Below are 23,090 nucleotides of genomic sequence, written 5' to 3'. Positions count from 1 at the left end.
CCTCCTCCTGGCCTGTCTGGATGCAATGTTGTGCGCAGTAGGACGAGCCAAAGGTGAGCTGCCGCTGGTACCACGCTAATGATGGGCTGTGTCTATCCAGCCAACTCATGCCTAACACTATAGGCGTGTCTGACAGTTGGGTGACATTGAAACTGATGACCTCGCGATGATTCCCAATTTTCAGCAGCATGGGTGGCGTCTGTTGTACCACTTGCCCACCCAGCAACTTTCTGCCATCTACCGTGACGACGTTCAGAGGCAGCGTGGCTGGTAGTAGTGCTATGCGATGCTGCTTGATGAACTGCATCCCCACGAAGTCTGCGTTGCTCCCTGAGTCAATCGTAATGGGGACTTCCAGGGTGAGTCCATTAGGTAGCTGGAGAGTAGCAGTGAGCTGCACCACTGGCTTGGGTGGTAAGGGGTCTGTAGGCTGCAAAAGCGCTGGGGACTGCTTCACTGACTTGCCTGGTGGAGCCCCAGCATCTCTGCTTCCATCCAGGCATTCTCCTTTCCCTGAAACTGTTCTCCTTGGAACTCTTCCCCTGTTACTGTTGCTAAGGCTGCAGTGTGCTTCTGGAGCCTCTGGGGACACTCTTTAGCCATGTGCTGTGGGCTGTCACAGATGTAACACTTCCTGGTCCCTCTAGGAGGCTTCGCCTTGACTGCTCCGGACGCTGAGGCTCCGGCAGCTGACTGAGCCTTTGCACGACCCAGCTCCATTGGCTCCTCCCCTCCCTTCAGCATAGGCGAGGGATTTGTACGTCCCAGGTCCCTGGGAAGAAGAAAAGGAGGCGCTCTAGCTGGTGGGCAGACGTGACGCCCCTCCTCACTGTGCCAAGGGCGTTCTTCGTGGCGCACCCCTATCGTGAGTGCCCTCTGGACGACGTCTGCTAGGGTTTGAGGTCTGTCTCCCCTAGCCAGCTCATCTTTTACTGAGCCATGAAGCCCCTCCCAAAACAAGTCTCTCACTGCCAGGGAGTCTTTTTCCCAGCCCAGCACATTCAGCAATGCAAAAAAGCGAGAATGGTACTGACGCACTGTAGCCTTGCCCTGCCGCAATCCATGCATCTCCTGGCGCGCCACATCAACGTCAACGGTAGATTGGAAGCAAGCGTCCATGGCTTTGATAAATTCGTCAGAGTCCCTGCGGGCAAGACCATCTTCGCGCCACAAATTGCGTAACCAGGTTCTAGCTTCCCCATGCAAATGGGACACAATAAAGCCTACTTTCTCCTCCTCATCTTTGAAGTCTTTTCGAAGCAAATGCAGCGCGTATAGGACGTCTGCTCTGAAATTGGGATAATGCTTCAGGTTCCCATCGAAGTGGGCTACTAAATTGCCCTCCCTCCGTCCGAGAGCGATTCCCTCTGATCTGGACCCCGGGAACCCCTGTTTGCACGCCTGATCCCACCTGGCTTGCAGATCCTGGCATCGCGCTTCTGCTTCGGCAACTGTCTTCTGAGAGACCCGTACTGCAACGGAGAGTTCAGCGACTGCGTTTTGCAGGGTCGTTATCTGCTCCTCAGTAGTCATGTCTGCCAAACTTCGTGAGCTTTGCAAAAAAAAATTTTTTGCAGTTTTTTTTTTTTAGAGAAGGGACTTACTGTCAGGGCTGCCTCAAGTCTCAGCTCACAAAAGACCAACGCCTTTCTTTTCTTATATACAAAAGTGTTTATTGCAGTTCATTGTTTGCTTAAGATCCGAGGCGCGCAGCCCTACGTCTGCTAGGCTTAGACCGCTGAAGTCCCTTCTGAATCTGTCCCTGCCCTGCACCAGTTTAAGAGGCTTGCGCTGCTCCACCTCTTTCTCTCTTTCCTTTTCCGCAGGGTCTTTCTGCCCGCTGGGGTTTCGCCCCTCCTGGATTCCTCCGACGCGGAATCAGACTGCTCTTGCCCCCTCCTGCGGGCTTTGGGACCTGGCCCCTCCTCCGGGCTCCCTGTACTTCCGCGCGCCTCTACATTTGAACTTGGCGCGCGCCCCCAACCTCTAACTTTCCTTTTGACAGCTACGCTACTCCCTTCACTACTCCCCTCCCCTTCCGGGAGGGTGGCTTGCTCCGACCTCCCTCCTTTCTCTACTGCCGGAGCCGCCTCCCCTGATACACTGGAACCTCCACCCCCTTCGCTGCACTCTGGCGGGGAGGCTGGTCCTGACGCCCAGCTGCCACTTTGGGATCCCCCGCTGGCCCCCTGCTCCTGGCAAGTCCCCCCTGGGGCTCCCCTGGCCTTGACCACCGGCGCCCCCTTCTGGGAATCCTCTGATTCGCTGGAAAGACTCATGAAATCTCTAGAGTCATTGTCATCCTCTTCCTCGCTGTCCTGGGATTCATCCCCATCGCTCTCCATCTCCTGCCTACCCTGTGCCTCTGTCCCTGAACCCCTGACACCTATTATGTCATATTTAGTTTGCTGTACCAAGAGCTCAAACTCATCTTATTTCCCATGCTTTGCGCATTAGTGTACAGACATTGAAGTCCATTAATCATTCCCCCGTGTCTCTTATTTAAGGATTTTTTCCTCCCACCACTATGTCTGCGTGCTGTTTGCTCCATTTGGTCTATGACATTTGGATGATCATCTTCATCAACTGATAGACTCCTACCTTCAGGAGCACTGTCTCCCTCCCCCACATTAGTTAGTTTAAAGCCCTCCTGATGAGGTTTCTGAGATTTTTGGCAAAAACATTCCTCCCAACTGTTGTGAGGTGCAGCCCATCGCTTGCCAGAAGTCCATCTTCAAGAAACCTTTCCCAATTTTGAACCAAGCCAAAAGTGTGTTCCCGGAGATTATGACGTCTTCCCAGATAAGAGTAGGAAGAGGAAGATCCTTTTATGGTCAGTAGTACAGGAAGGAAGATCCTTTTATGGTTGAGAGAACCAGAGCAGGAACATATGTGATGTCAACCTGCATATACAAGTTGACGTGGCTGGGGAAGGGGGAGAGGATGCCTGGAGGGTATATATACTGCATGAAACTTGTCATTTCTTTGGACTTGCTGTGGACTCACCACGCAAGTGCCTTCTGCTATCCGGAGAGCAGAATAAACTCTTTCTTTGAACCAACTTGGTGTCATTTTGACTTCCTTCCTCCTGTCACGGAGCAACGCAGACCCAATCGGTGAACTCCAATAAGGCTACACTCTGGCCACTGCTGAGTTTTCCAAACTTGCTGGCATATTGAGTGTAGCACCTTAACAGCATCATCTTAACACCAGTGACCCCTGAAGAACACCCCAAAACCCAAGGATACCGCGGCGTCTGACTGAACCTGAAAATCTGTGGAAAGCCTTAAAGTATCCTGCCAGAGAAATATTCCGTTATAATTTTCCAGAAAGAAAAGCCAAACCTTGAGATCTCATTTTACTGATTTTGAGAGGCACACCCTATGATATGGTGATAGCAGACCTGCAGATAACCTAGCCAACCGTGAGCAGAAAGGGCGACCTGGGGCTACAAACTGACAGGCAAAGTTCAGGTGGCCCAGCAAGGACTGGATTTGCTTGAGTGTTAATTTTTTGAGTGTGAGCAGTTGGGAAATAGTCGCTCTAAGGGCAGTCAACTTGGCCTCTGGCAAATGTGATGTCTGGGTGACCAAGTCCAGCTCAATGCCCAGGTAAGTCATTAACGTGACCTTCGGTTTTTTCAGCCACTAGAGGCACTCCTAGCTCCATGGATAGAGAGGAAAAGGCATTAAGCAGAGAAGAAGAAGAAGAGTTTGGATTTGATATCCCGCTTTATCACTACCCGAAGGAGTCTCAAAGTGGCTAACATTCTCCTTTCCCTTCCTCCCCCACAACAAACACTCTGTGAGGTGAGTGGGGCTGAGAGACTTCAGAGAAGTGTGACTAGCTCAGGGTCACCCAGCAGCTGCATGTGGAGGAGCGGAGACACGAACCCGGTTCACCAGACTTCAAGTCCACCGCTCTCAACCCCTACATCACACTGGCTGTCTCACAGAGTTGTGCAAACATTAGTATTTGGGGGTCCAGCTAGTAAAAAATCATCAAGATAATGAATCACTCCCGACAAACCAGTTTTAAAACACAGGGCCCAGTCCAAATAGGTGCTAAAGTTTCAAAGGCGGCACAGGCAACTCAACCCATTGGCATCGCTTTATCCATGTAATAGGAGCCCTCGAACTTAAAACCTAACCAACGAAAGTCATCAGGGTGAACTGGTAGGAGGCCAAAGGCAGATTCAATGTCACATTTTGCTAAAGCCACTTCTGCCTCCAAAGGAGGTGGGGTTGCAGGCTTCACACCCACACCACGTGCGCTGTGGCTGACTCTCAGCCTCCGCGCGATTAACGGAATCCCCGGCCGCATCATCCCCTGGACAGCCAATCGGCTGGCTCAGGGGGGGTGGCCTGCCCTATTTAACGCAGGCGCAGGCAGGGATCTCCCTCTTTTGCCGCCTCCTGCTGCTCCGGTTTCCCACCCTCCTGCCCTTTAAGATTTTCATCTTTGACCTTGCTATAGACCTTGGTTGGTCGCCGTTAAGGGGCCTGGTAGGAATTTTTTCCACTTGGCAAATTGGCACCAGCCACTTGGTTTCTTGCCTACCTTGCAGCAAATCGTCACAACTTCCTTGGTACTGGTGGTTAGGCATTGGTATGTAGATGGAAGGGGGAGGAAGCACCATCACCTCCCCCGCATATTGAAGGGTTGTCCGATAAAGGATTCCAGGGGGTATGGCCCTGTCCGAAGGCTATGGAGGTGAAGGCCTAAGGCATGCCCCCGAGTGGTGACCCTAGGGGAGTTCCTAGTTGATGTGCATCAACAGGACTCCTGTTGGTTAACCCTTCAAGCGGATGGGCTGAAGCTGGATAGTCGGTTAGGACCAACGCCTAAGCCAATACTGCTCATCACCAATAAAGTTGTGGCCATATTTTGCCCATTAATCTTAAATAATTGTGTCATGTGTCTTTATTTCCACTGGGGGGGAGGGGGGATCTCACCACGCAATAGTGCCCCCTTTCCAAAAGTCCTAATAAGTTTTATGGCATGATCAAAGGAAGCGTATTTTACTGCATTATGAATCAGATGAAATTCCCCAGGTACTTTTTTGGGGACAATCCCCAGCGGAGAGACATGTAAATTTTGAATAGGTGGGCTAGCAAAGGGACCAGCCACCTGCCCTGCCAATACTTCTTTTTGTATCTTTCTTTTTGCTGCATTGGTGGATCCCTAGAATTAGGAGCAGTTGACACTGGGATTCTAAAACCCCAGGAGAAGCCCTCCCAAAGGTAATTTGCTGCTTTTTTATTGGGGTATAAGTCTAGAAGGGCTTTTAGCACATTAAGTTTGATGGGTGAGAATGCAAGTGAAAGAGATTTACTGTCTACGCGCACCCCCTGGGGCAGGGGGTTGTCCACCCTGTCTGCTCTGTTGGTTCCCTGCCTCTCCAAAAGGGCTGTTTTCCTCTGTAACAAGACACCCCAGTCACCTGTCACACTCATGTGAGTACAGTGGTACCTCCAGTTAAGTACTTAATTCGTTCCGGAGGTCCATTCTTAACCTGAAACTGTTCTTAACCTGAAGCTCTTCCTCCGGGCTCCCTGTACTTCCGCGCGCCTCTACATTTGAACTTGGCGCGCGCTCCCAACCTCTAACCTTCCTTTTGACAGTTACACTACTCCCTTCACTACTACTCTCCTTCCGGGAGGGTGGCTTGCTCCGACCTCCCTCCCTTCTCTGCTGCCGGAGCTGCTTCCCCTGATACACTGGAACCTCCACCCCCTTCGCTGCACTCTGGCGGGGAGGCTGGTCCTGACGCCCAGCTGCCACTTTGGGATCCCCTGCTGGCCCCCTGTTCCTGACACGTCCCCCCTGGGGCTCCCCTGGCCCTGACCACCGGCGCCCCCTTCTGGGAATCCTCTGATTCGCTGGAAAGACTCATGGAATCTCTTGAGTCATTGTCATCCTCTTCCTCACTGTCCTGGGATTCATCCCCATCGCTCTCCATCTCCTGCCTACCCTGTGCCTCTGTCCCTGAACCCCTGACAACAACTTTAGCTAATGGGGCCTCCCGCTGCTGCTGTGCCACCACCGCGCGATTTCTGTTCTCATCCTGAAGCAAAGTTCTTAACCTGAGGTACTATTTCTGGGTTAGTGGAGTCTGTAACCTGAAGTGTATGTAACCTGAAGCGTATGTAACCCAAGTACTTACAACTTTGCCCTTGGCATAATCCCTTATTAAACTCCCAGCATACCTTGCTGCGTGTATCCTTTTTGGTGTCTGGTTTTTGGAATTTTCCCTGCTCCAGAGGTTTCTTTTTGATATGAGGGCCCACATATGTAAGCCAAATAAATTGGTCCACTCGATCCCAGCGTGCGGTCGGCAACAGTGCCAGCCATGGCATAGGCCGTCCGCACAAGTGATTGATAAATGATTAAATGCATAGCTCTCTTCAGATAAGCAGCAGATACTACACAGGAAAAAACTTGGAAGCCGTTTAGCCAATTTACAAAAGTTTTTTCAACCCTGGGCAACTTATACTTCCGTTTACCATATCCACGCTTCCTATCAGATTTTTCTTGGGGCTCATCTAGTGGGACCAGTTTAATGATGTCTCCATATTCACCATTCAATATTTTGGCCCTAGTTTTTGAGGACAGTGGTTACCCAGGATAATGTATTTGGGCCTGTTAGTAGAGACTTTAACATCCTCTACCAGGGCCCTGTCCTTACACTCCAAGGTCCCCCCAAACCTCTTTTGATGGGAATTAGTTCTCCTATTCCAAGCCCATAAAGGGAGACCAGGGACCCCTTCCCCTTGACCCCAGTAACGATCCATTGACTCATCACTATCGGAGCCCTACTGGAAGAAGAAGTACTGCTGGATCTCTCGGTGGCTTTTGACACCATCGACCATAACATCCTTCTGGACCATCTAGAGGGGCTGGGAGCTGGGGGCACTGTTATACAGTGGTTCCGCTCCTTCCTCCTGGGCCATGTTCAGAAAGTGAGGGGGGGGTGAGTGTTCAGACCCCTGGGTTCCTCAGGCACTTGTGGGGAACCATCTACATGCAGCCACTGGGTGAGATCATCAGGTGGTTTGGGCTGGGTGTTCATCAGTATGCAGATGAAAGAGCTCTACCTCTTTCAAATCAGAACCAGACACTCCTGTGTGAGTGTCTGGAGGCGATTGGAGGCTGGATAGCGGCTAACAGATTGAGGTTGAATCCTGACAAGACAGAAGTACTGTTTTTGGGGGACAGGAGGCGGGCAGGTGTGGAGGACTCCCTGGTCCCGAATGGGGTAACTGTGCCCCCGAAGGACCAGGTGTGCAGCCTGGGAGTCATTTTGGACTCACAGCTGTCCATGGAGGCGCAGGTCGATTCTGTGTCCAGGGCAGCTGTTTACCAGCTCCATTTGGTACGCAGGCTGAGACCCTATCTGCCCGCAGACTGTCTCGCCAGAGTGGTGCATGCTCTAGTTATCTCTCGCTTGGATTACTGCAATGCATAGGAAGGGGAGAAACTTCCTTCAAGCAACATCTTTTCAATGTCAGAACAGGTCTATAAAACCTTTTAATAAATCATTTTTAAAATACCAACCAATCCAATACCCTTCCTTGGATTTCTTCAAACTTGTTCAAATTGCAAACATTCCCAGAGAAACAAAATATGTTTCTGTATCTACTCCAATTCACCTGCATGTATAATGTGTACTAGTTTCTATAGGGGATAGCCATAAAGGTGTTTTTCTTTCAAGTAGATCTTGATATCTTGTCCACACTCCATATATACTTCTTCTTATAGGATGATTCAGATTGCCTTATTATACCACAATTAGGCATGCCACCCACACCAATTTCCATATCCTTCCAAATCTAAGAGCCTTAATTTTTTTAAGGACAGCTTTCCTCAGTAAGCTGTCGTTTAGTCTCCATCTACTGTATATGAGGTGTTTTGATCTCCTTTAATAAGATCATATTATTATTTAGCATTCCATCTCCAATAAATTCTCTAACACACTTACAGCCCACATAGCTGGCACATTTGTGGTATGATCCAATTTTTTCCAAGACTATCATTGTACAGTGGTACCTTGGGTTACAGACGATTCAGGTTTCAGATTCTCCTAACCAGGAAATAGTACTTCAGGATGAGAACAGAAATCGCGCAGCAGTGGCACGGCGGCAGCAGGAGGCCAGTTTGGCTAAAGTGGTGCTTCAGGTTAAGAACAGTTTCAGGTTAAGAACGGACCTCCAGAACGAATTAAGTTCTTAACCCGAGTTACCACTGTAATAGTGACCAAGAACTGACATAGTTCAACAATCACAATAGAATACATTATGATTGTAAGAGCCTCAGACATGTTTTCACTCCAGCCAAGTAAAGCACCCCACCATTTGTGTTTTCCTAGATCTTGGATTTTTGTTGACATCCTTTTGATTGCCTGGTTTTCATGTTGCACCTGAAATGTATCAGGGCCTTCCACTTTTAATTTCTAATTGTTTTCCATCAGGCTTATGCAGGCAGTTTAGAATACATATTTCTTCAATAGTTAACTGATTTCTGATTTTAACTTTGTATATGGTTTTTACTGTATGATTATATGTACAATAGTAAACTGCTCCAATATTTTTATGGATAGCAATTTATGAATAAATGATTGTATACATGCATATAATAATGCATATAAATATGCCAGAATTGTTTGTATTTTTAGCAGAACGTTGGGGGGGACCTTTCTTCTTCTCAAGATTGATGAGGAAGCTGGAAATCAGAAAAAAAACCATACAGATAATATACAGATTTTCAGAAAATTCCATCCCTAATACCGTGCAACAAAGTTGTGGTGGTTGGATGCTCCTAATAGCTAGACAACGTAGCCAGTTAATCTTGCACCATTAGGGAAATATATTATTATTAAATATTTTTATTCTTCTGACAAGAAGCCTCTGGCATTTTTTCAGAGCAGAGACTTCCTTTTTTGAGGGTGAGGGGAATTGTTAACAGGTGGAATTTAGTGGCAACTCTAACTTGAAGCCCTCCATTTATGCATATTGTGCTGAGCTGCTGATGCACTTTTTGCAAAAGTAATCCTGACTGATGCACAAAATAATACACATTATAAGCAAAAATACATTTATTATTCATATAGTAAACCTGGAGTGTATGTGGCCATAAAATGGGCATAATATAATACATATAACAATGTGTATAACACATATAATGAAAAATAAAATATGTCAGAACTGTTTGTATTCTAAGGAGAAGTGGGGCATCTCAATTAGGATATAAACTGCCTTAAAAAGGGTGAGGTATAAATAAATATATAATAATAAAATAATAGTAATAAACTGAGCAATTCAAGACACTGACCACAAGCACATGGGAACTAAAAGTAGAGCCTTCTTTTGCACTGAAGGCCTGCTTAATATTGATCTTTCCAATAACCAGATTGACACAACCAGCTGATTTCCTACCATTAGAGAACGACAGAGAAGTTGTAAAGGACAGATTTTCTCACAATATGACTAATTTCATTTTGACAGTTTCTTCTTGATCACTCTGCACACAGCTCTCTTTACTTCCTTGTTTCTCAAACTGTAGATCATGGGATTGAGCATAGGAGTCACCACCCCATAGAATAGGGAGATCAGCTTGTCCCGATCAGAGGAGGATCTGTCATGTGGCTGAAGATACGTAGACATGGCTGTGCCATAGAATAAACTGACCACAATCAGGTGGGAGCCACAGGTGGAGAACGCTTTGCTTCGACCTTCTGCCGAGCGGATCCTTAGCACTGCCAGGCCAATGCGAATGTAAGTCACCATGATGAAGAGAAAAGGAACAACAAGAACTGGAATAGCCCGAGCAATTGAGAAGATCTCATTGATGCGGGCATTGGAACAGCCCAATTTAAGGACTGCCTGGGCTTCACAAGAAAAATGATTGATGATATTAGGGCCACAAAAGCTTACTGGTATGAAAAATACAGGGACCACAGCCAGCAGAAAAGCAATAATCCAGGATGAGGCTACTAAACTGATACAGAGCCTACTGTTCATGATGAAGGTGTAATGAAGGGGATGACACACAGCAGCAAAACGGTCATATGCCATGACAGCCAGAAGGAAGCATTCTGTCATGGCAAGGAAGAGTCCACAGTACATTTGGGTCAAACAATTTGTAACAGGAATGGTAGCTCTAGCAATGAAACAGTTGGCTAGGGTTGGTGGTATGCTGTTTGTGGTGAAGAAGATGTCTATCAAAGAGAGATTGCTGAGGAAGAGGTACATAGGGTTGTGGAGGTGTGAGTCAGCAATAATTACCAGAACCATAAGGCCATTGCCAAAGAGAGTAATACAATAGGCTATCAGAAGCAGCCAGAAGAGGACCATCTGAGCTCTCGGGTGATTCGAAAGTCCCACCAAAACAAACTCTGTAACCATTGTATTGTTTTCACCTGTCATAACCTTCTTCAACTAGTCTGTGAGGAACAAAGGTGAGAGATGTTGAAGCTAAAATAGAGTGGAGTAAACCAGATTTTGAATCAATGAATGAACATTTATCTAGGTAATAAAATCATGTGCACTGATTTTTAATTGGCGGTGTCATTGCTAAGACAACAGGACTGTCTCTGTTGGAGTCTTGCAGATCCTGTTGCCCTACAACTTACACCATCAGTGACCTTTGGCCATACTGATTTCTAGTCCAAAATATCTAGAAAGCAGTGGGCTAACTCTGTAAGTTTAACAACTGGCTAGGATTTCTGGTAGGCTGTTAGTGGTGTAGTGTGTATTAAGGAAAGATTGCTGAGGAAGAATTACATAGGGGTGGGGAGGTGGAAATTAGAAATAATTACCACAGCCATAAGACCATTGCGGAAGAGAGTGGCATTGTGAACTAGCCAGAATGTCATTGTGTGACACCAGTTCTCAAAAATGAATTTGTTTTCAAAAATTATTTGCATGAGATAGACTTTTCACTTCCATGTGACACCTCTTTTTAGCTACTGTATATAGCACTCAGCCATGGTCCAAAGGTTATCATTGGTAATAGTAGTGAGAATGCCATAATTAATTAAATTATTGTGTTCTCAGTACTATGCCATGTTTACTTTAATAGAGACACTGGCACACTTTGCAAGGATTGTCTTGTGCAGCAAAATATACTTCTGGCCCCCCGACTACCGTATGGAAAATATAGGACTTGCCTCTCCTGATGCAGAAGTCAACAATCTGCAGTTTAGTCTGTAGCACAAAGGGATTAATCAGGGCTCATAATTCCAAAGCTATATTCTTAGTTGGAAACTTAGGTATTCCTTCAAAGCAGATATTAAAGGTTCCCCCACCCTATTTCCTCACACATTACTCTACAGCATGTGGTGGCAAATCAAGTATCTTACTGACAGTAAGAGCTGTTCGACAGTGGAATTTGCTGCCAAGGAGTGTGGTGGAGTCTCCTTCTTTGGAGGTCTTTAAGCAGAGGCTTGACAACCATATGTCAGGAGTGCTCTGATGGTGTTTCCTGCTTGGCAGGGGGTTGGACTCGATGGCCCTTGTGGTCTCTTCCAACTCTATGATTCTATGATTCTATCTGAATGTGAACATTTAGCCCATTCATATTTAACCTGCATTTTGAGATCTGTCATGTTTCCTAGACCAGAATCAAAATATCTTTATTGAACCCCTGCCTCAAAATAATTTACACTCTACCAATGATAATTTCAAAGAGACAGTGGTGAGTTTTCCTTAATATATCCTGCTGGGATTCTACCAAGACTTAACAGATGTCTTTCCAAATGGTTTAAAAAGAAAGCTCCTGGAGAAGGAGGTTCCCACTCTTACTCCCATGGTTTTATTCTTTCATAAAAACAAAAAAGTCTCACCTGAAGAAATGTGGGGTTGAGCTGCCTGATATGTGTACTTGGTTATCAAAGTGGATCAACTTCAAAAGGGTAACAGACACCAACTCTTATTTTGATTCTGCAGGCTTTTGAAGCCAGTTTTCTACCTCACCCCTAGTAAGATCAGGGAAACGAGCATACCAGACACTGGAGAAAAGGAGAGCAAACCTTAGCTAGATTTCCAAAGAATATTGTTATTCCAGTTTTATATCAGAGCCTCCCTTTTTTCTAAAGTTGCCTTAATGGTTAATGGTTTGCATGTCCCTATGGAGTGTGAGTGGCAGATTCCCTGTTGCCTCACAGCATTAATAATAAATGATAAGTAATGGAAACTCTAGAGATTTTTCCACTTCAGATCAGAATCAAATACTGTGGCTAATATTAGACTGTGAACCAATGAAGGCAGTTTAATTGATCAGTCAACTGTCTTCCAATTAATTAACAACCCAAGGCTGTAACTCTGGTCTCTGAGAACCTACATTCCTTAAGCTGTAGAGCTTGGGGCAGTAGGAGTCACTGGACCCAGTTGAATAAAAAGACGATCTCCTTCTGGTCAGAGGAGTACAGTCATACCTCGGGTTAAAGTAGCTCCGGGATGAGTATTTTCGGGTTGTGCGCTGCGCGACCCAGAAGTAACGGAATGCGTTACTGTTGGGTTTTGCCGCTCGTGCATGTGCAGACCGTCAAAATGATGTCACATGCATGCGCGGAAGCGGCAAATCGTGATGTGCGGACGCAGGTTGCGTTCGCTTCAGGATGCGAATGGGGCTCCGGAACCACTGTATTTAATTCTGCAGCCAAAGGTCAATGGGGCAGAATGGAACTAAACATATTGACTACAAACGGATGAGAGCTGTAACGGGGTAATACAGTGTAGAAATGGAGACAGAACCTATTTTAAATAGGATTTGGTGTTCTGACCCAACTGAGCTTTGCTTACATCAGACCACATCAAGCATCCACTTCTGAGCAGCTTGTGCATTGTCAGATTTCTTTTTAAAAGTCTCAGCTAATTATATGAAAGTTTATGCACACAATAACATGCAAAAAAAAATACATATAGTACATATAGAGTCAAGTTATTTACTATATTATATTTGTCCAGCATTGTATTTTAATATACACATATTTTCTACAGTTGTAGGCATTGCTGTATGTTACTGTTTATGTGTTGGTTACTTTAGGAGTCTTGGAGTTTATATTCAAATGATATCGTACATATGTGGGCAATAATGCTTATAAGAATGCATAAAATATGGATAAATCATTCCTATCTTTAGCAGAACTGGATGGCAGAACTTTGCTTCTCATCTAGATTAATGAGAGAGATGGGAATCAGAGATTAATGAGAGAGATGAAACGGCTAGAGTGCCAGTGGTGGAAAACTTATTCTGAATCAGGCCGAACATGGATTAGAGATCAATGTTTAGCCTACCAAGTGGCAATAGCAACGGCAAAGTGGATCTTCTGTTAAATCTGTGGGAAAGGGCAGCAGGAGATTCTTTCAGGTGGTTTCCATTAGATCTAATTGAACCACCTTTGCCATTGGGGCCTGGTGGAGACCCCAAGATCTCGTGCAATGATTTTGTAAACATTTTTGCAGAGAAAGTCACCCAGAGTCGCTCCACCGTGTGAGCAGGCCAGGGGTGGGAGAGTGCTAGAGTTCTGACTGGTCAAGTTGCGTGGGATCAATTCCAATCTGTTACCTCTGAGGATGTAGACAGGCCACCTGTCTCCTTGATCCTTGCCCATCCTGGTTCATAAGAGTGAGCCAGGAAGGTCTGGGCAATAGGCTTCAAGGGGTGTGAATGCTTCCCTCTGTGAGGGAGTCTTCCCAGATCCACTGAAAGCAGCAGTTATTAAACCACTTCTTAAAAACCATCTTTATACCCGGTCACTATGACCCAGTCTCAAATCTTCCATTCTCGGGCAAGGTGATTGAGTGGTCGATAGCTAAACAAGATCCAGGCATCCCTGGAGGATGCAGACCATTTGGATCCCTTCCAAATGGGATTCAGGCCTCATCATGGGACTGAAACTGCCTTGGTCTCATTGTTCAATGATCTCCAGCAGGCTAGGGACAAAGATGAAAGCTGTTTCCTAGTTCTGCTAGATCTCTCAGTGACTTTTGATATCATTGACCATGGTATTTTTCTAGTCCAGCTAGAGTCAGGAGTCCAGGTTCCCAGCTTGATAACACCGTAAACATATGCAATTAAAAAGGAGGATTTTGAACTGATAGCAAAGAGACAAATACCAGGTGGCCAGAAGTAGAATTGCAGCCAACTTTTGAATTGATATTAAGGAGACAAACACCAAGTGGCCAGATGTAGAATTGCAGCCACTTTTTGAACTGATATTAAGGAGACAAACATCAAGTGGTCAGAAGCAAAATTGCAGCTACTTTTTGAACTGATATTAAGGAAACAAAGGGGGAAAGTTGAAGCTGCAGAGGAAAAACTATTGTAGACTATTGTGTAATTATGAAAGGGGGACTGATTGAACTTTGGGGAGGAGGTGATTATTAATTTAATATAATCAAAGTGTGACTTTTAACCAATAAGGAAGGAGATATTCAGGTCAGGATTTAGATATGGATGTTAAAGAATTAATTTGGAGTTTGAAGGGTGATATAGGGGAGATGAAAAAAGAATTTAATGACTTAAAAATGGAGATGAATAATAAAATGAAAGGAATAGATAAAAACTATATAAAATGAGTGGTAGAATTGAAGATAATACAATCACAGAACTGAAACTACAAGTGAATGATCTCTCCAAGAAAAATGAGGAACTTAAAAAATCGATACAAGAACTTAAAAATAAGTCACAGCATTTTGAGGATATGGCCAAAAAACTCTCAAAAGAATTAAAAGAATGTAAGAAGGAATGTGAGAAGGCTAAAAAAGAAAGAGAGGGTTTCAAAATAACACAGGAAGCCACATGGGACGCCATGTCAATTTTGCAGATGCAATCTAGAGATAAAACTCTCAGATTAAGAGGAATTCCGGAGATTCTGGAAGGAAATTTACAAAAAAATTATCTTGAAAGAACTAGCCACATGGCTATAAATAAATGAAGAAGAAATTTTGGAAAATATAGAATCTGTGTTCAAAGTAAATTCAAAAAAAGCAAAAGAGAATAATTGGCCAGGGGATTGCCTGATCACATTCATTACAAATAAATTAAGAAACAAGATCCTACAAACAAGAAGGAAAAAGAAATTCAGAATTGAAAGAGAAGAGATCATAATAATGAAAAAAGTCCCACCATGTTCACTAAGAAAAAGAGACAAATACCACTTTCTGCCTAGAGCCCTAAAAGCAAAATCAATATTTTATAAATAAGGATCTCCTGAAGGACTGTCCTTTAATTTTAAAGGGAAAAGAAGGAAATTCAAAACAGTAGAAGAGGCAGAAATTTTCGCTAGAACATAAAGGAACAAACTAGGAGTCAAGAAACAACAAACAGACAGAAATCTCAGTCCAAAAACCTCACATTAAGATCACAATCCAGAGAGTAAATAGAGTCACCACACCTGAAGGTTTTCTTATTAAATAATAAAACGAATCTTAGAATACTTACTTGGAATATAAATGGATCAAACAATTAAAGAAAAGAAATAAAACACAACCTATTCTGCTAAAACATATTCTGCTAAAACAGTTCAACATGATTTGTTTACAGGAAACACAGATCACGAAAGAACATCAAGAGTATTGATAAACCCAAAATAAGGAGTAGAATTCATTGCAGCTGACAAAGTTAAAAAAAAGAGGAGTGGTGGTTTACGTTAAGCCCCACCTCGAACCAGAATAATTATTTACAGACCCAGATGGGAGACCAGTAATACTCAAAATAAAATATCAAGGGGAAACAATCTACATAATAGGAATCTATGCACCCAATGGGGGGGGATTAAAAAATTGAAACTAAGATGCTGGAATATACAGAAGAAAAATGATATTAATTGGAGATTTGAATGGGGTTGTGAATCCGCAACTGGACAGATCAGGAAACAGGGGAAAACAAGGGAAATTACCCAGTAACTTTTTTAAACTGGTGGAAAGTTTGGATCTGAAAGACTCCTGAAGGTTCAAACATGAATTAAAAAGAGAATACACCTATTTCTCAGAATTAAAAAAAAAAGGCAAGTAGGATTGATGCCATATGGCAATCTACAGATTTATTGGGGAGAATACATGAGACACAGATCCTAACAAAGACAATTTGGGACCACAATCCGATTTTACTTCAATTAAAACCAGAATGGGAAGTAGGAATAAGAAGATGGAAATTAAATTAATCATTATTGTATGATGAGAAGATACTAGAAGGTGCAAAAGAAACTTTGCAAGAATTATTTAAATCCAATAGCAAAAAAGATACAGAATTGAGAATAATTTGGGATACTAGTAAAGCAGTCATCAGAGGATATTTCATTTTAAAAAATGCTATACAAAGAAAAGAAAAAGAGGAAGCAAAAAATAGAATATTGAATGAATAAAAAAAAGAGAATTAAATAAAAATCCAAAAAATGAAAATATAAAAAAGGAAATTAAATTATTAAAATTGGAATATGAAACAAAAATTGAACAGGAAATGGATTGGAATTCAAAAATTTGGATGCAAAATAATTTTGAATTTGCTAATAAACCCGGCAAATAATTGGCTTGGAAATTAAAGAAAATGAAAAATGAATAAATAGGCTAAAAATAGGAGAAAAAATTATAGACGATCCAAAGACAATAACGCAGAAATTTGTGAAATATTATGAAGAGTTATACAAGCAAAAGGAAAAAATAAAGATGATATAGAACAATATCTAAAAAGACATCAAATAGTGGCCAATAAAAAATAGAAAATAAAAAAGTTAAATACCCCAATAACCGTACAAGAAATCAGAAATGTAATGAAAAAAACGAAACCAAGTAAAACACCTGGTCCTGATGAACTGCCAATAGAATATTACAAAAAAGTTAGAAGAAATATTATGTCAGCTTCGTTCCGGAGCTGACAGAGGCTGGGAATCTAAGCAAGCCAAGGGAAATAAGGACACTGGAATGTGAGAGGGAGGAGGGGAAGCCGAGTGGCATAGCTTCAGAAAACATCAGAGAGCAAGGAGCAGATAGCTCAGAGACAGAAGGGGAATAGCTAGCCCAAAAACTCGAAGGTGCGAAAAGGTCAGTGAGAGGAGGGGGAAAGAGCGGAAGTGAAAGTTTTTAAAAAAAAAAAAAAAAAATTATTAACCGGCCAATCAAATCAAATTAAATCACATCACATAAATTCCGAATTACAAAGCCGAATTTCAAATTTTTGTTGAGGGGACCCATATTTCAAGATCCGAAGGGGGATTCTGATCATCTTCTTGCTACTGTGTTACTGTCCAAATCAGTCCAAATCAGTCCAAACAGAGTTCATAATTCTATCCAGTCTTATCTTGCTGTTTCCACATCACATCTTGTTCATATATTTTCTCTTTTTTCTTTATGATCTCTTCTGATAGTCTCCTTAAGCCGATAAACACCAACAATAATCCTGTGTGAATTTTTCCGTTTTTCCATATAACATCGCCTTCATAGATAACATCGCTCTTTCCATCATTAATTACAGAACTGTCGATCTTAAGTCCCTCTGAGGAGTTTCATCCACAATATAAAAACAGCTCTATTTCTCTATTTCTCCTCTCAGACTTAAGTCCTCCGACAGAACTTCCCAATATGGCGACGATATTTTTAACTGCGTCATTCCAAAGCCCTTATACAGTCCACGCTCTTCTTAAAACATGCTTTGGTTTGAAAGTTTATCTCCACACAGCCTTAAATCCACAGCTTAAGTCCTTAAATCGACATTCCTGACTTGTGAGGGGGGGGATTCTTGTTTAATCACATAAAAGAAAGAAAGGAAAGTTTTTTCCCCCTCCCCCATCAGCCCCTTTGCCATACCGAGTCTTGGCGTATCTTCTCATAATCTATGCTTGTTCCTCTGACTCGTCTTAATTTATCAGAGATCTCTTCTGTTAGCAGTCTTTGCTCCCCTTCCTTCCTCGAAATATGTGCATTCCTTCATCCAAATTGTTTCTTTTGAAGTTCTTGCAGCTAGTGGCGCCAATCAGAGGCGGCGTCCAGGAGCGCCGAAATCCCACAGGAGGGCTTTGGGCCTAGTGCCCCCATCCCCACAAATTCGGGGGTGGTATGGGACACAGCAGGCAAGGGCAGTCCCCCCCCATCCTGGGGGGGTAGGGAGGCTAATTACTCCCATCATAGCCTCCAAATTACCTCGTGTGGTTCGGAGAGATGTTATTGTCAGCCATCTTCTGATGCGCCCCCCCCAGTGGCCCCCCCGAAGTGAAAGGGTTTTTTCCACTGTTGGAAGAAGAGGAAGGGGCGGAGTTTAGACTTGGCAACTGCTAACTTAGAGTCAGACACTGAGTGAAGGAGCTCTGGAGTGATTTATGTGTTTGAGCAATAAACCTGAGATAATTACTGCCGGTGTCTCGCTTCTGTGGGAGAGCCAAGCCATTACATATTACTAGCCCCACTACAGGAAATAATGAACCAAACTTTTGAAAATGGGAAAATACCAAGATCCTGGACTGAAGCGTATGTTACATTAATACCCAAAGCAGACAAAGATCTTGAACTAATGCCCAACTACAGACCAATATCTTTACTAAATTGTGACTATAAACTTTTTGCTGGATTAAAAGAGATATTAAAAGAATTAATACACCCCAATCAAGTGGGTTTCTTACCAGGTCGACAAATTTCGAGTATCACCAGAAATATTGTAGATATTTTGGAATATTTAGAATTTAAAACTGATAAAAAAGCAGCACTTTTGCTGCTGGATGCAGAAAAAGCATTTGATAATGTCTCCTGGCATTTTATGAAAAAAAACCAACTAGAAATATTGGGAGTAGAAGGGCAAGTGGGAAAGGCAATAGAAGCGATATACCAACAACAAAAAGCAAGGTTAATTATAAATGGAAACCTGACTGAAGAATTTTCAATTCTTGCCCCCGTTTGAAAAGATAAAAAGAATTACAATTGGGGGGAAAAAACCATATAGAGTTAGAGCATTTGCAGATGACTTGATAATAACAACACAAGAACCAAAAGAAAGTATCTCAGCAGCGCTGGAAGTAAAGCATATGGAAAAGTGGTGGGCCTGAAGGTAAACTACCAAAAAACTAAGATATTAACTAAAAATCTAAATACGGAGGGGGGCGAAAAGAAATACAACAGCTTACAGAGATTAAAGGCAAGGTAAAATATCTAGGAATCTGTATATCAACAAAGGGTATTAAACTTTATGAAGATAACTACACCAAAGTATGGAAAGAGGTTAAGGAAAATATGGAAAACTGGGCAAGATTACAACTCTCTCTATGGGGCAGAATCTCAGTAGTTAAGATGAATATATTTCCCAAAATGATCTTTTTATTTCAAACAATTCTGATACTGGGAGGGATGAAGTGTTTTCAGGTATTGAAAAGAGATATGGCAAGATTCATATGGAAAGGGGGGGGAGAGAGAACCGAGAATAAAATACCAATTATTAACAGATAAAAAAGAGAGAGGAGGCTTTGCACTTCCAGATTTAGAACAATACCATGCAGCCACAGGTCTTCTATGGCTCAACATCCAGTCTTTGGATTCAGATGCGTTGGATTTGGAGGGATATAATAATCAATATGGGTGGTATGCCTATCAAATTTATGAGAAGGTGAAGGTCGATAGGGGTTTCCTGAATCATCTAATAAGGAAATCATTATATAAGATCTGGATAAAATATATTGGAATATTGGAACCAAAAATACCTCTGTGGACGTTGCCAACAGAAGCAATGGCAGTTAAGAAAAAGAACATGGAGGGGGTATGGGCCACATACCGAGTAATGTTAGAAGAAAAACAGGAAGAGACAACCCTAAAAAAGTATGAAGAAATTTAGGAATATCTGACAAGACAGGCTGCAATATTTTCAAGTAAATCAAAGATTAATTATTGACAGGAAAATAGGTATTGCAAAAGAAACATCGAAATTTGAAAAAGAACTAATACAAAGTAAAGGAAAATATATCTCACGAGTCTATGACCTATTATTAGAATGGGAATTAAAAGAAGAACAGGTAAAGACTGTGATGGTAAGATGGGTGCAAGACCTAGGTTACAACATTCTTATGGAACAATGGGAAAAAGTATGGCAAGAAGACATTAAGTTTACGGCCTGTTATAATCTTAGGGAAAATACTATGAAGGCGATGTACAGGTGGCATCAAACATCCGTACAACTTGCCAAAATGTATAAAAACAGGTCACCCCTATGTTGGAGATGCAATAAGGAAAATGGGTCTTATTTACACATGTGGTGGAACTGTGTAGAAATTTGAGAATTTTTGAATAATGTATACAAGAATTTAAAAAAATATTTAAAATAACATTTTTAAAAAGACCAGAAATATTTCTTTTAAGTGCCGTATTTTTCACTCTATAACACGCACCTGACCACAACACGCACGTAGTTTTTAGAGGAGGAAAACAAGAAAAAAACATTCTAAACGAAACAGTGGATGCATGATTTTTGTGGTTCATGCTGTGGCCACAGACATGTGATCTGACGGTGAGTTTGGGGTAGCCCAATGCAAAAATCCTGAGGATCCATGTGGATCCATGCTTTGTAACCACGTTTTTGCGCCATTGCGGCCCCATGAAACAGTGGGTGCATGTGTGTGTTTTGGTGCAGGCTGTAGCCATGGACATGCTATGTGATCTGATGGTGAATTTGGGGTGACCCAGTGCAAAAATCCTGAGGATCCATGTGGTGCTTTGTAACCACGTTTTAAGTGGGGAGGGAAGGAAAAGCACTCAAGGGACAAGGAGCACGCGTGGGGTGTGTGGAGAAGGAGGAGGAGGAGGAGGAGGAGGAGGAGGAGGAGGAGGAGGAGAGAAGAAGAAGAAGAAGAAGAAGAAGAAGAAGAAGAAGAAGAAGAAGAAGAAGAAGAGGAGGAGATTGGATTTGAAATCCCGCCTTTCACTCCCCTTCAGGAGTCTCAAAGCGGCTAACATTCTCCTTTCCCTTCCTCCCCCACAACAAACACTCTGTGAGGTGAGTGGGGTTGAGAGACTTCAGAGAAGTGTGACTGGCCCAAGGTCACCCAGCAGCTGCATGTGGAGGAGCGGAGACGCGAACCCGGTTACCCAGATTACGAGACTACCGCTCTTAACCACTACACCACACTGAAGGAGCTTTTTGGGGAGCTGAGTGGGGAGGAGGGAGGGAAAGAGCACTGTTGCTTTAAAGGTATTGTCAGGGGTTCAGGAGCAGAGGCAAGGGCAAGGGAGGAAACAGAGAGCGAGGGGGAGGAGGCAGAAGAAAAGATGAGTGATGACGACGACCCGAGATCTCCGAGTCTTTCCAGTGAATCAGAAGATTCACAGAAAGGAGCACCAGTGGCCAGGGCAAGGGGGGAGCCTAGGGGGACACCCCAGGAAGATAGAGCCAGAGGGGACTCAGAGGGGAGCAGTTGGAAATCGGGACCAGCGTCACCGCCAGAGAGCAGGGAAGAGGAAGGGCGCCAGGGATCAAGCGCTGGCAGCTCACAACAGGGGGGAGGGCACGAGTCAGGAGTGGCCACACCTCCATCGGGGAGCGAAGAAACGGTCAGACGGAAGGTGGAAGGTTGGGCGCGCGAGCCAAGTTCAAATGCACAGGAAGGTGGCGCAGTAGGCAGCCCGGAAAGGGAGCCAGGTCCTAAAGCCCGCCAAAAGGAGGGAGAAGAGTCAGGGGGGTCAGCGTCAGCGTCAGAGGAATCCCGGAAGGAAGAGACCCCGGGGGGCAGAGGGACCCAGAGAAGAACAGTCAGGCGGAAAAGGTGGAGCAAGGCTAGGATATTAAGTTGGTGTACAAGGGGCGGAGACTCAGATGGAGCTTCGCCGATCTAACCATGAGACGTAGAGTTGCACGCAGCAGCTTGAGAATGGAAACTGTAACTCAATAAAGACTTTTATTTAATGATCGCTGGCTAGCGTGATCCTCTGTGAGCTAGGATCTGGAAGCAGCTCTGACAGTAAGCTCCATCCCTAGATTGTGGGCATCTACGTCCTCGCGGAGAGGAGAGAAAGCGGGTGCCTACTAGCGAGCTCACGAACGGCAGACAACATGACGGCCGAACAGCAGATAGTGGAACTCAGAGAAGCAGTGACACGACTGAATGCCGAGGCTCTTGCATCCAGGAAGAGAGAGGAGGACGCAGCTGCCGCCTACAGGGATCTCCAGGTCAGGTTGGAAGTGCTTACGAAGCAAGGGCAACTGACACCCAAACCGGAGGGGATTGGGTTGGGGAGACGAACAGGCGGTCTGGTCTCTCACTTCGATGGGAATTTGCAACAGTACCCCAACTTTAGAGCAGATGTAATGTGTGCACTGCAACTGCTGAACAAAGACTTTAGAGATGAGCAAGAGAAGGTGGGATTCATCATGTCCCATTTGCATGGAGATGCTAAAGCATGGCTGCGCAATTTGTGGAGAGATAAGGATCCGGCGCTCCAAAATGCGGATGCCTTTATTAAAGCGATGGATGGGTGCTTTTTATCAAGCATTGACGTGGATCTTGCTCGGCAGGAGATACATGGACTGAAGCAAGGGAGGGCCAGCGTAAGGCAGTACCATGCCCGCTTTTTCGCTTTGGTCAGTGCCCTGGAATGGGACAGAGATTCGGCTCCTGTAAGAGACCTGTTTTGGGAGGGATTGCACGGCTCGGTTAAAGATGAAATTGCGAGGGGGGAGAGACCCCGGACCACGCAGGAGATCGTTCAGAGGGCGCTGGCGGTGGGGGTGCGGCTGGAAGGACGTCCGTGGAGCAGGGACGAAGGGCGTGGAGGGCGCGAACCAGCCAGGGGCTCCTCCTTCCTTCCCAGAGAAGCAGCGCGTGCGCAATCCACGCCTCCGCCAGGAGGAGGAGCGGAACCTATGGAGGTTGGAGGTGCAAGGGCTCAGTCAGCAGCCAGAGCCCTAGCACCGGCAGCAGTGAAAGCGAAGCCTCCTAGAGGGAACAGGAAGTGTTACATCTGCGATGATCCACAGCATATGGCGAAAGAGTGTCCCCAGAGGCTCCACAAGCACACTGCAGCCTCAGCAATGGTAACTGCAGCAACGCAGCAAGGACAACCACAGCAGGGAAACGAAGGAGTCTGGTTGGAAGAAGAGGCACTGGGGCCCAGCCAGACGTG

The 23,090-nt window shown here is 44.4% G+C and overlaps 1 protein-coding gene and 1 long non-coding RNA gene across 2 annotated transcripts in view; one reads left to right on the top strand and one right to left on the bottom strand.

Moving 5' to 3' along the window:
• LOC308471874 overlaps positions 1 to 23,090 on the top strand; it is a 58,832-nt gene that overhangs the window by 23,765 nt on the left and 11,977 nt on the right. The window lies entirely within an intron of this gene.
• LOC308471852 (olfactory receptor 13H1-like) lies at positions 9,385 to 10,783 on the bottom strand. The gene has a single exon (XM_080996140.1). It carries the CDS (start codon positions 10,422 to 10,424, stop codon positions 9,492 to 9,494), a length of 933 nt encoding a protein of 310 aa, XP_080852266.1. The 5' UTR covers positions 10,425 to 10,783; the 3' UTR covers positions 9,385 to 9,491.

Source organism: Podarcis pityusensis, assembly GCF_964106645.2.
Source record: "Podarcis pityusensis genome assembly, chromosome: 2".
NCBI classification, from domain to species: domain Eukaryota; kingdom Metazoa; phylum Chordata; class Lepidosauria; order Squamata; family Lacertidae; genus Podarcis; species Podarcis pityusensis.
The sequence above is the reverse complement of the archived record's forward strand: the minus strand, read 5'-3'. Positions and strand labels throughout refer to the sequence as shown.